This window comes from Symphalangus syndactylus, chromosome 5, assembly GCF_028878055.3.
Source record: "Symphalangus syndactylus isolate Jambi chromosome 5, NHGRI_mSymSyn1-v2.1_pri, whole genome shotgun sequence".
Classification (NCBI taxonomy): domain Eukaryota; kingdom Metazoa; phylum Chordata; class Mammalia; order Primates; family Hylobatidae; genus Symphalangus; species Symphalangus syndactylus.
In genome coordinates this window covers 122,170,129-122,182,219 of record NC_072427.2, presented here as the reverse complement: position 1 = coordinate 122,182,219, position 12,091 = coordinate 122,170,129, and the positions used below count along the sequence as shown (strand labels likewise).

At 44.1% G+C, this 12,091-nt stretch overlaps 1 protein-coding gene across 13 annotated transcripts in view; it reads right to left on the bottom strand.

Moving 5' to 3' along the window:
- Positions 1-8,876: 8,876 nt before the first annotated feature.
- The window catches only part of TRPM7 (transient receptor potential cation channel subfamily M member 7), a 136,658-nt gene continuing 133,443 nt past the window's right edge, over positions 8,877-12,091 (bottom strand). For all 13 annotated transcript variants that reach the window (XM_063639440.1, XM_063639441.1, XM_063639444.1 and 10 more), the window contains one exon: positions 8,877-10,388. In XM_063639440.1, coding sequence (XP_063495510.1) covers positions 10,258-10,388 — 131 coding nt within the window. In that variant the 3' untranslated portion in view covers positions 8,877-10,257. The remainder of the gene's footprint in view (positions 10,389-12,091) is intronic.

Below are 12,091 nucleotides of genomic sequence, written 5' to 3'. Positions count from 1 at the left end.
TCATTACAGAAAAATAGAAAAATATCAGCTGGGTGTGGTGGTGGGCGCCTGTGGTCCCAGCTATTTGGGAGGCTCAAGTGGGAGGATCATTTGAGCCTGGGAAGCAGAGATTGCAGTGAGCCAAGATCACACCACTGCACTCCAGCCTGGGCGAGAGTGAGACCCTGTCTCAAAACAAAACAAAAACCCCCAAAACACAAAGCTATGGTATCTCATTTATTAATCCAGAAAACATGCATTTACTTTGTGCCAGTCATCACGCTAGGTGTATAATACTGAATAAAATACAAGTATTCACTCTCATATAGCTTACAAACTATTGACAACTTATTGACAACTTGGATTATTCTCTGTACTTGCAACTCTTCCCACGTTTTCCATCACTTTGACTTTTTTTTTTTTTTTTTTAACTTTTTTGTTGAGATGAGGCCTCAATATGTTGCCCAGGCTGATCTGGAACTCCTGGTCTCAAGCAATCCTCCAGCCTCAGTCCCCCTAAATGCTGGGGTTACAGGCATGAGCCAACATGCCTGGCCTCATTAGTCTTCTTACATATGCATTTGTGTGTAGTTGAACACTTGTATGATTACTTTAGTTTTACATTTGGTGCTTGTGGCCACTTTTTATTAATACCTTGTACCATCCTGCCCCAACTTTCAGCCTTTTTCCCCTAGTCTCACTCTTAAAGAGTAACCCAAAAGTGCCTTCAAATGTTGAGATGGGTTAGACTTAGGCACTCTGATGCATATTACACACATCTACAAAGATCTTAAGCATGTGGTCATACTTTAATTAGAGTACTAATGGAAGAAGTTACAAGAAAAATTCCTTCATAGAAAAAAAAAAATCACTCTCAGAATGTTTTCTATTTCCCATCATGTCCTCCTGTCTTCGTTGGAATTCCCGAATTAAAAAGGTAGCAAGGAGGGACCCAATACTTGAGACCTCCACGTGTCCAATATTTAACTCATTCCGCTTTCACAAGACCACCATTAAGTATTGTCAGAAACAGTTGCTCAGTAAGCCAGTCACTCATGGAGTGACAGGGTAAGAATGACAGTCCAAGTCTATTTAGATCCATTTTGCATTGCAGTGTATTATAATGTAGTAGCTACAGAATTGAAAGACCCTTAATATCAGTACTTCATTCTTTTTTGTTAAACAATATTCCATTGGATGGATATATACATATCCAATGTATACATGGAGAAATATCTATTCAGATCCTCAGGCCATTTTAAAATTAGGTTGTCTTTTTTTTTTTTTTTTTTTTTTTTTTGAGACACAGTCTGCAATTCTCCTGCCTCAGCCTCCCAAGTAGCTCGGATTACAGGCATGAGCCATCACGCCCAGCTAATTTTTGTGTTTTTAGTAGAGATGGAGTTTCCCCATGTTGTCCAGGCTGGTCTCAAACTCCTGACCTCAAGTGATCCACCCACCTCTGCCTCCCAAAGTGCTGGAATTACAGGCACGAGCCACTGTGCCTAGCCTCTTATTTCAATTTTATTGATTGATATGTCTATCATGGTATCATACACTGTCTTGATTATTGTAGTTCTTTATGGGAAGGAGTATTTTAATAGCCTTTTAGATAACTGCGGATATTCTTGAGGATGAGGACATAAAAATTGGATGAGAAGTAGTTTCCTAAAGGTTAACTGTAATGTAGACTCTGAAACCTCATAAACAAATCTTTTCTACCATGTTAGATCTTTCACTCATGCATTATTTTGTAATACTATGCGTTGGTCATTCCAAAAACACAGGTTATGCAGATCTTCGAAACACTGACACATCTCATTATACACTGTCTAAATAAAATCATTTTTGGCCTGGCACAGTGGCTCATGCCTGTAATCCCAGCACTTTGGGAGGCCGAGGCGGGTGGATCACCTGAGGTCAGGAGTTCATGACCAGCCTGGTCAACATGGTGAAACCCTGTCTCTACCAAAAGCACAAAAATTAGCTGGGTGTGGTGGCTCATGCCTGTACTCCTAGCTACTTGGGAGGCTGAGGCAGGAGAATCGCTTGAACCTGGGAGGCGGGGGTTGCAGTGAGTGGAGATCACGCCACTGCACTCTAGCCTGGGCAACAAGAGCAAAACTCCGTCTCAAAAAAAAAAAAAAATTTTTAATATCAACACTATTGATTTCATTAGGAAAGTATTAGGAAGCTGTAGTGCCACTGGTGTTAAAGGCAAGTTTTCCAAAATTCCAATTTTCACTTGATTCATGGTAAGGTTCTGGCAGTTTTACCCATCACTGCTTTTACTCCATCAATAAAACTCTCAATACAGTGAAAAAGGCAAATATCTTAGTATTATAAGTTTTGACCTTATGTTATGTACCCCTTGAAATTGTCCTGGGAAGACTCTCAGGGGTCTGTGACCCACCATGAGCACCACTGACCTAATTAATAATAGACCTAGGCAATGACTATCAAAAAGACAAGCAGGCATGTGTTTCCTAACAGAATTACATACCCCCACCAATGAAGCATTCTTACCAAAAATTCAATACGGAATCTGATCAAGCCTTTAGACCTAACAACTAGTTTATTTATTTATTTTTTTTGAGACGGAGTCTCGCTCTGTCGCCCAGGCTGGAGTGCAGTGGCGCAATCTCGGCTCACTGCAAGCTCCACCTCCCGGGTTCACGCCATTCTCCTGCCTCAGCCTCTCTGAGTAGCTGGGACTACAGGCGCCCGCCACCACGCCCGGCTAATTTTTTGTACTTTTAGTAGAGACGGGGGGTTTCACTGTGGTCTCGATCTCCTGACCTCGTGATCCGCCCGCCTCGGCCTCCCAAAGTGCTGAGATTACAAGCGTGAGCCACCACGCCCGGCCAACTAACAACTAGTTTATGACATATGCAGGAAACAATCAGCAAAATCTAAACTTCACAGGACAAGTAAGTTGGTTCTTCAAAACATAAGCTGGGGGCAAAGATGAGACAGAAAACCTACATACTAGGAGACTTTAAAAATAAGCAATTGTTGGCCGGGTGCAATGGCTCACACCTATAATCCCAGCACTTTTGGAGGTGAAGGCGGAGGCAGCAGGATCACTTGAGGTCAGGAGTTTGAGACCAGCCTGGCCAACATGGTGAAACACCGTCCCTACTAAAAATACAAAAATTAGCCTGGTGTGGCAGTGTGTGCCTGTGGTCCCAGCTACTTGGGAGGCTGAGGCAGGAGAATCACTTGAACCCGGGAAGCAAAGGTTATCACTCCACTGTACTTCAGCCTGGGCAACAGAGCAAGACTCTGCCTCCAATAAAAACAAAACAAAACGAGGTCAAGAGATTGAGAACCAACCCTCCCTCCCTCCCTCCCTCCCTCCCTCCCTTCCTTCCTTCCTTCCTTCCTCCCTCCCTTCCTTCCTTCCTTTCCCTCTCTGGCCCAGGCTACAATCTACTCGGCTTGCTGCTGCCCGCGCCGCGGACTGCCTGGGTCTGCCGGCGCGCGCCACCGCTGCCTGCCTTTTCTCCTTTGGATGCAGGCACGCGTTCGCCATCTTGGCCACGCTGGTCGCCAGCTCCTCACGCCGAGTGCTCTGCCCGCCTCAGCCTCCCGAGGTACTGAGACTACAGACGGAGTCTCGCTCACCCAGTGCTCGGTGTTGCCCAGGCTGGAGTGCGGTGGCGTGGTCTGGCCTCGCGGCAGCCTCCGCCCCCCAGCCGCCTGCCTTGGCCTACCAGGGTGCTGGGATTGCAGCCCCTGCCCGGCCGCCGCCCCATCTAGGAGGTGGGGAGCGCCTCTGCCCGGCCGCCCCGTCTGGGAAGCGAGGAGCGCCTCTGCCCGGCCGCCCACCGTCTGGGAAGCGAGGAGCGCCTCTGCCCGGCCGCCCACCGTCTGGGAAGCGAGGAGCGCCTCTGCCCGGCCGCCCACCGTCTGGGAAGTGAGGAGCGCCTCTGCCCGGCCGCCCCGTCTGGGAAGTGAGGAGCGCCTCTGCCCGGCCACCCATCGTCTGGGAAGTGAGCAGCGCCTCTGCCCGGCCACCCATCGTCTGGGAGGTGAGGAGCGCCTCTGCCCGGCCGCCCCGTCCGGGAAGAAGTGAGGAGCATCTCTGCCCGGGCGCCCCGTCCGGGAAGAAGTGAGGAGCGCCTCTGCCCGGCCGCCCCGTCCGGGAAGAAGTGAGGAGCGCCTCTGCCCGGGCGCCCCGTCCGGGAAGAAGTGAGGAGCGCCTCTGCCCGGGCGCCCCGTCCGGGAAGAAGTGAGGAGCGCCTCTGCCCGGCCGCCCCGTCCGGGAAGAAGTGAGGAGCGCCTCTGCCCGGCCGCCCCGTCCGGGAAGAAGTGAGGAGCGCCTCTGCCCGGCTGCCCCATCTGGGAAGTGAGGAGTGCCTCTGCCCGGCCACCCATCGTCTGGGAGGTGAGGAGCGCCTCTGCCCGGCCACCCATCGTCTGGGAAGTGAGGAGCGCCTCTGCCCGGCCACCCATCGTCTGGGAAGTGAGGAGCGCCTCTGCCCGGCCACCTATCGTCTGGGAAGAAGTGAGGAGCGTCTCTGCCTGGCCGCCCCGTCTGGGAAGTGAGGAGCTCCTCTGCCCGGCCGCCCCGTGTCTGGGTAGAAGTGAGGAGCTCCTCTGCCTGGCCGCTCCGTCTGGGAGGTCTACCACGGAGGCCAGAAGCAATGTGGGGGCTGGACGTGGTGGCTCACGCCTGTGGTCCCGGCACTCTGGGGGGCGAGGCGGGTTGATCACTTCGGGCTAGGAGTTCGAGACCAGTCTGGCCAACTTGGCGAAACATGAAGAATACAACAGACAAACCAACCAACCAACTCAGTGACAACAAAACAGGTCTACCCTGGAGTCATACTCTAATTTTTTCTATTTTCTTCCCTTTCTGATCCTTTATCCCACTTTCTTTTTCTTCCTCTTCCTTCTCCCTCTTCTTTGTCAAATAGAGGACTGAGTTATTATCACTGATCCATATAAAGTCCCTCTCTCATTTATTTTAACTCCCACCCCCCATTTCTATTCCCCGACTTCCCATGTGCAACCTTCCTAATATGTTTGATATGCATCTTTTTGTTTGTATGTATTTTTAGAAAATGTTGTTTTTGTATGCAAAAATTAATAAAAAAAAAACAAAACAAACAAAAAAAAAAAACAAAACAAAACGAGCAAGGAACTGCAATGTATGGACCTTCTGTGTCCTAATTCAAATTACTTAAAACAAATTTTTTTAGAGCAATGATTATATATTTGACAATATTTTTGGTTAAACTTTCAGGTGTAATAATGTTATAGCTCTTAATATTTAAGAAACATATACTGACATTTATAATTAAAATGAAAGAAAAATTCTGTAATGCAGGATTACACAGAAAATCCAAGGGAAATACAAGGAGAGAGCCTAATGTTGGTTTGGACAGCGCATGAAGAAAGTGCTCTGTTCACTGGTGCTATTTACTGTTAGCATGAAGTGTGTGGCTTTTCTGAAGAATAACCACATCCTCTCCCATCTCCATGCCCACCAATGTGGAATCATGGGCCCCAGGAATGGAAATCTGCTTTAAGGAGTTTCCAAAGAAGTTAGAAAATCATATTCTAGCAAGGACCAGAGCCTTAGCCTGGAATTTTCCTGAGAAAAAGCTCACAGACCATTTGGGACTTTAAATACAGATGCCTTGTTGAAACTCAGCTAGGAAGCAATAAGATCAGATATGGTAAATAAGGAGAAATTCAAAAATCCCTGTTGTGTAGACACATCATTTTCTGTAAATAATTACTTGATCTTTCTTTCAAGTGGTAAATAGCCATTTATTGAGTATTCTTGCTTTGACTGTCTACATAAGCATGTAAGACTACAACATTATGACCCATCTTTTCAAGAGGAAGTCTGGTATTATGGAAAAACATTTTGTCATTCAGATTTTTTTTTTCTTACAGTATGCCCATCACAAACCAGGCAGCAAGCAAGGTACTGGGTGCTACTCATCCAGTGAAGTCTTGAGGGTCCCTTCCCTCTGTGAAGCATATAATCTAGTGGGGTAGACTGCTAGCTACTAACTGTGAAAACAACATAGTCTGACTTGAAAGTGGGGAAAGTGGAACAAGGGAGTAATTTTTATATTTTTCTTCACATTTAAAAATATTTTCTAAACAATCCAATGTAATCTTTTCTATAATTTCCAATACAATCAACGTGTATTAGTTATAAAATAAAAGCATACATATATCGACAGACTGAAGAAGGTATACTATTAGAGAACATTTGCAGAAAAGAATTCCGCATTTTTTTTTTTGAGACGGAGTTGTGCTGTCACCCAGGCTGGAGTGCAGTGGCAGCGATCTCGGCTCACTGCAACCTCTGCCTCTTGGGTTCAAGCAATTCTCCTGCCTCAGCCTCCTGAGTAGCTGGGCCTACAGGCATGCGCCACCACACCCGGATAATTTTTGTATTTTTAGTAGAGATGGGGTTTCACCATGTTGGCCAGGCTGGTCTCGAACTCCTGACCTCAAGTGATCCTCCCACCTTGGCCTCCCAAACTGATGGGATTACAGGCGTGAGCCACTGCACCTGGCCGAGAATTCCACGTTTTAAGACTATGGTAAAAGAGTTTTTATCCTCTTCAGTAAGATGAGGTTGAGAATAAAAAATTAAAAAGATTAAGCAAATGACACTTTCACATCATAGGGTAGTAATAATAAACTTCAATAATCTTAAAAAAAATACTTATTGGGGATAAGAAATGTGGTTTACAAGTAAACTGTTACTTTCTAGACTTAACCCAAGAAGTTAATGGAGTAGGTGGGTTTCAGTAAAGTAACAGGAAATGGTACAGAAACCACCAATGGTCATCATGCTTGAGAGTCAATACAGCACATAACTTACAGCAACAGATGAGGTTGGGTGCAGCAGTTCATGCCTGCAATTCCAGCACTTTGGGAGGCTCAGGCGAGAGGATCACTTGAGCCCAGGAATTTGAGACCAGCCTGGGCAACACAGCAAGACCCCATCTCTACAAAATATATATTTAAAATTAGTTGGGTGTTACCCAGGCATGGTGGCTCACACCTATAATTCCAGCACTTTGGGTAGCTGGGGGAGGTGGATCACTTGAGCTCAGGAGTTTGAGACCAGCCTGGCCAACAAGGTGAAACCTTGTCTCTACTAAAAATACAAAAATTAGCCAGGCATTATGGTGGGTACCTGTAATCTCAGCTACTTTGGAGGCTGAGGCATGAGAATTGCTTGATCCTGGAAGCAGATGTTGCAGTGAGCCAAGACTGTGCCACTGTACTCCGGCCTGGGCAACAGAGTGAGACTTCAACTCAAAAAAACAAAAATAAATAAAAATGAAAAATAAATAAATAAATTAGCTACGTGTGGTGGTGCATGCCTGTGGTCCCACCTAATCAAGAGGCAGTGGCAGGAGGATCGCTTGAACCCAGGAGTTTACAGCTGCAGTGAGCTGTGATCACGCTACTACACTCCAGCCTGGGCAACAGAGCAAGAGCTTGTCTCTCTTTTTTTTTTCTTTCTGAGACAGGATCTCACTCTGTTGCCCAGGTTGGAAAGCAGTGGCATGATCTCAGCTCACTGCTGCCTCGATCTCCTAGGCTCAAGTGATCCTCCCACCTCAGTCTCCCAAGTAGCTGGAACTACAGGTGCACACCATCACATCCAGCTAATTTTTTTTTTTTGACGGAGTCTCGCACTGTTGCCCAGGCTGGAGCACAATGGCATGATCTGGGCTCACTGCAACCTCCACCTCCCGGGTTCAAGCGATTCTCCTGCCTCAGACTCCCGAGTAGCTGGGATTACAGGCACTCACCGCCACGCCAGGCTAATTTTTTGTATTTTTAGTAGAGACAGGGTTTCATCATGTTGGCCAGGCTGGTCTCAAACCCCTGACCTCTGGTGATCCACCCTCCTTGGCCTCCCAAAGTGCTGCGATTACAGGCGTGAGCCACTGCACCCGGCCTAATTTTTGTATTTTTTTAGCAGAGATAGGATTTTGCCATGTTGCCCAGGCTAGTCTCAAACTCCTGAGCCCAAGTGATCCACCTGCCTTGGCCTCCCGAAGTGCTGGGATTACAGGCATGAGCCACCACACCCCACCAAGACAAACAAAACAAAACAAAAACAGTATAGATGAAAGGCAGCCAGCCTGGGTTCAAATCCTACCGTTGCTACTTATTATTAAATAAACGTAAGAATCTTAGGAATGTTACTTTACCTCTCTAGCACCTTGATTTTCAAATCTGCAAAACAGGATAATAACACCTATTTCTTTATAACATTGTTCTAAGGATTAAGTAGGTTAATATATGTGAAATACTTGAGTAATGTCTGGTACACAGTAGGCACTAAATAAGTGTTAGCAGCTAGGCATGGTGGCTCACGCCTGTAATCCCAGCACTCTGGGAGGCCGAGATGGGTGGATCACGAGGTCAGGAGTTTGTGACCACGCTGGCCAACATAGTGAAACCCTGTCTCTACTAAAAATATAAAAATTAGCCGGGCATGGTGGCGTGTGCCTGTGGTCCCAACTACTCAGGCGACTGATGCAGGAGAATCACTTAAACCCAGAAGGCGGTGGTTGTGGTGAGCTGAGATTGCACCACTGCACTCCAGCCTAAGCAACAGAGCGAGACTCCGTCTCAAAAAAAAAAAAGTGTAGCTACTATTATAATCCTGTGAAAATAATCAACATAAAATTAAAAATCAATAGACAGCCCATATTGCCCTTTTTTGGCCTAACAAAAAACAGATTTCTAAGAAGACAGTAAGAAATCAGTATTAATTTAAATACTGTACAGGATAGATCAAAAGCATAGGTATACAAATGGTTCACTTAAAAAAACTGATACTCAAATTGACACCCTGAAAATGTCAGATAATTTTTCAGAATGATTAAACTCACTAAACATCTGTAAACAATAAATTTATTTCATTTCTTTTAAAGATTTAATGATATACAAAACGTATATAATATCTTTAATACACTTTTTCTTTCTCCCCACCCCCAATCAATATTAAACACTATTTAAACAGCTTATCATCTCTTGCCTTGTCTGTATCTATGAGATACACTACTAAATACAAATAAGCTTTATACTGCTCCCTTCCAAATAAAAATTAAAATTAGTACCAAGGAAACAAAAGAAAAAGAAAAAAAAGAAAAAAAATTAAAACATAAAACTTAGATGAAAAGCTTTCCTCTTGTTATTGTTGAATATTCAACAATAACTGGGGCTGTTAAATTACATTTTATTGGCATAAGGTTGCACTGCAATCTGCCAGTATCACATAATGATAATCCAACTGAATTAATTTCTTAAGTACCACAAACAGCATTCATGTTCAAATGTTCCAACACAATTTTAAATATATGCAAGAGTTCATGTTTACATTCTGATTTGATATAACAATCAATAAAATCTTTGGAGAAGTATGTAAGTTCTGGGTTGTTGCTATAGATACAGATAGGGAAAAAGTACTTCAACTTTCCTCAAAAGGTAACTTCCCTTGACGAGTGAGTTAGGTTTCTGCTTTTATAATTTAGGTTATATATCAGTTTACCATGGCTTTCTTCTACTTAACAGTGACTTGATAAAACAATGTTTAAAAAACCCAATTAACATTTTTACACAATTTGGGTTCTATTTAAAAAAAAAAACTGGCTCTATCTTTAAATATGGAGCCTAACCCTGATTCATAAATACCGTCCCTCTTGACAATGGTCTTCAGTTCAGGCTTCTTATACCTCTGTGAACCTAGAATAAGAACAAGTCATTTCCCTTCCCGTGGCCAACAAGCATCTAGTTGGGAACCAGTGATATCATCACTGAACACACTAAATACACTGAGGAAAATTTTGACTGCTATTTAACCAAAAGGCTGTGTGATTTCTTCATTTCCCTAGTTGAATGGCAATAAACCAGCTGACAATGAAATCTGCATGGACACCTACCTTTGGTTAATGGTATTGTACCACATAAGAGAGGGCATCACCCTCATCAAAACAAAGTCAAATGAGATCCTCTGCTATACAAAGAGCCCTTTAAAAAGTTATAAATACTAATTATCAATTACCTTTAAAATTTCTCAGCTGCCAGCTCTATTCTATAGGGACTTTCTGACTGCTTAATCAGGTCAAAAGAATATTGACCTTTTAACTGTGCTGGAGTCAGCAAATTCAACTTGCATACACCTTTCTGTATTACCAAACAATTTCCTCCTGAGGGAAAAGTGACACAGTAACATTTCTGTGAGGTGCAGGCAAAACCAATGATTCAGTAATATTAATATTATAACATCAGACGAACAGAATTAGTTGATTCTGATTCTTTGGTGGAATTTCCAGGCTGAAGATTCAAATCTGAAGGCTCATCCTGATGAAATATAATTTTATCAGGCGTATAATCATTCCTCTTCAGATCTACATTGAACACCCAAAACAATTAAAAAAAGAGAGAGAAAAGAAAAAAGTTAGTATTTCTTAGAAATGGAGAATTAGGAAAATTTTCTTTTCTTTTCGAGATGGAGTTTCACTCTTGTTGCCCAAGCTGGAGTGTAATGGCATGATCTCGGTTCACTGCAACCTCTACCTCCTGGGTTCAAGCGATTCTCCTACCTCAGCCTCCTGAATAGCTGGGATTACAGGCATGCACCACCATGCCCGGCTAATTTTTTGTATTTTTAGTAGAGACAGAGTTTCACCATGTTGGTCAGGTTGGTCCCGAACTACAGTCCTCAGATGATCCACCTGCCTTGGCCTCCCAAAGTGCTGGGATTATAGGTGTGAGCCATCATGCCCGGCTGAATTAGGAACATTTCTAATCAATTTTTCTCCAAACATGTCAGACTTGTTTTCCATCAGGTTGTTATAAATTCAGTAGCCACCAAATTTATACACATAAAAATGAAGTCATTCATTCATTCAACAAATAATTACATATTGACCATGAGTCAGAAACTCATGTAGGCATGGGAATGTAGCAGTGAACAAACCAGACAAGGTCCCTGGTCTCAGTGAGCTTATATTCTAGTGGGTGACAAAAAATAAGCAAACAGAAAAATGACAGAATTATAAGCAGTAAAAAGTGCCTTGAAGGCAGGGTGCAGTGGCTCACGCCTGTAATCCCAGCACTTTGAAAGGCCGAGGTGGGAGAATCATTTGAGGTCAGGAGTTCAAGAGCAGCCTGGCCAACATGGTGAAGTCTCTTGTCTCTATAAAAAATACAAAAATTAGCCAGGTGTGGTGGTGTGTGCCTATAGTCCCAGCTACTCAGAAGGCTGAGGTGGGAGGATTGTTTGAGCCCCAGTAGGCAGAGATTGCAATGACCCAAGATCATGCCACTGTACTTCAACCTGGGTGACAGAGTGAGATCCTGTCTCAAAAAAAAAAAAAGTGCTTTGAAGAAAAGAGTGTAGTGAATTATAATGAGGGACAGATGGAAGATGGTATAGGGTGATTGTTTCAAACAGGTCTGGGCAGGAAAGCCAGAGGAAGAGATTTGAGTAAATACCTGAATACTGAGAAGTGAACTATCAAAGCTCTAGGAGCAGTGTTCTAGGCAGAGGGAGGGTTAACTGCAAAGACTATCAGAAGGAAATGGACTTAGTGTGCTTTGAGAATGGTAAGAAGACAGTGTGGCTTCTACATAGTGAATGAGAGGAAACCTAGTAGAAATTGAGCTCAAGCAGCAGTTAATGGCCCAAGATTGTCAACTACAGATTGTGGGCCAAATCTGGTCTGCTGCCTGTTTTTGTAAGTAGTTTTACTGGAATGCAGTCACACTCATTTGTTCACAGTCTGTGGTTATTTCCGCACCAAGATGGTAGAATTGTGTAGCTGGGACAGACCACATGGCCTACAAAGCCTAAAATATTTGCTACCTTGCCCTTTACAAAAGTTTGCTGATCTTGATTTAGAAGATACAAGCTATGATGAGAAGTACAGATACAATACAAATCCACTGGAAGGTTTTAAGCAGTCTCAAGAGAGAAACATCATCAGATTTGTTTTAAGAACTATTCTGATGACTGTGAAAACTCTCGTGAGAGGATGGGTGGCAGCAGTCCAGGAAACAAGGTGGTAGCCACGAAGACAGAGAAGAGCAGATGAATTCTAGGGAGATT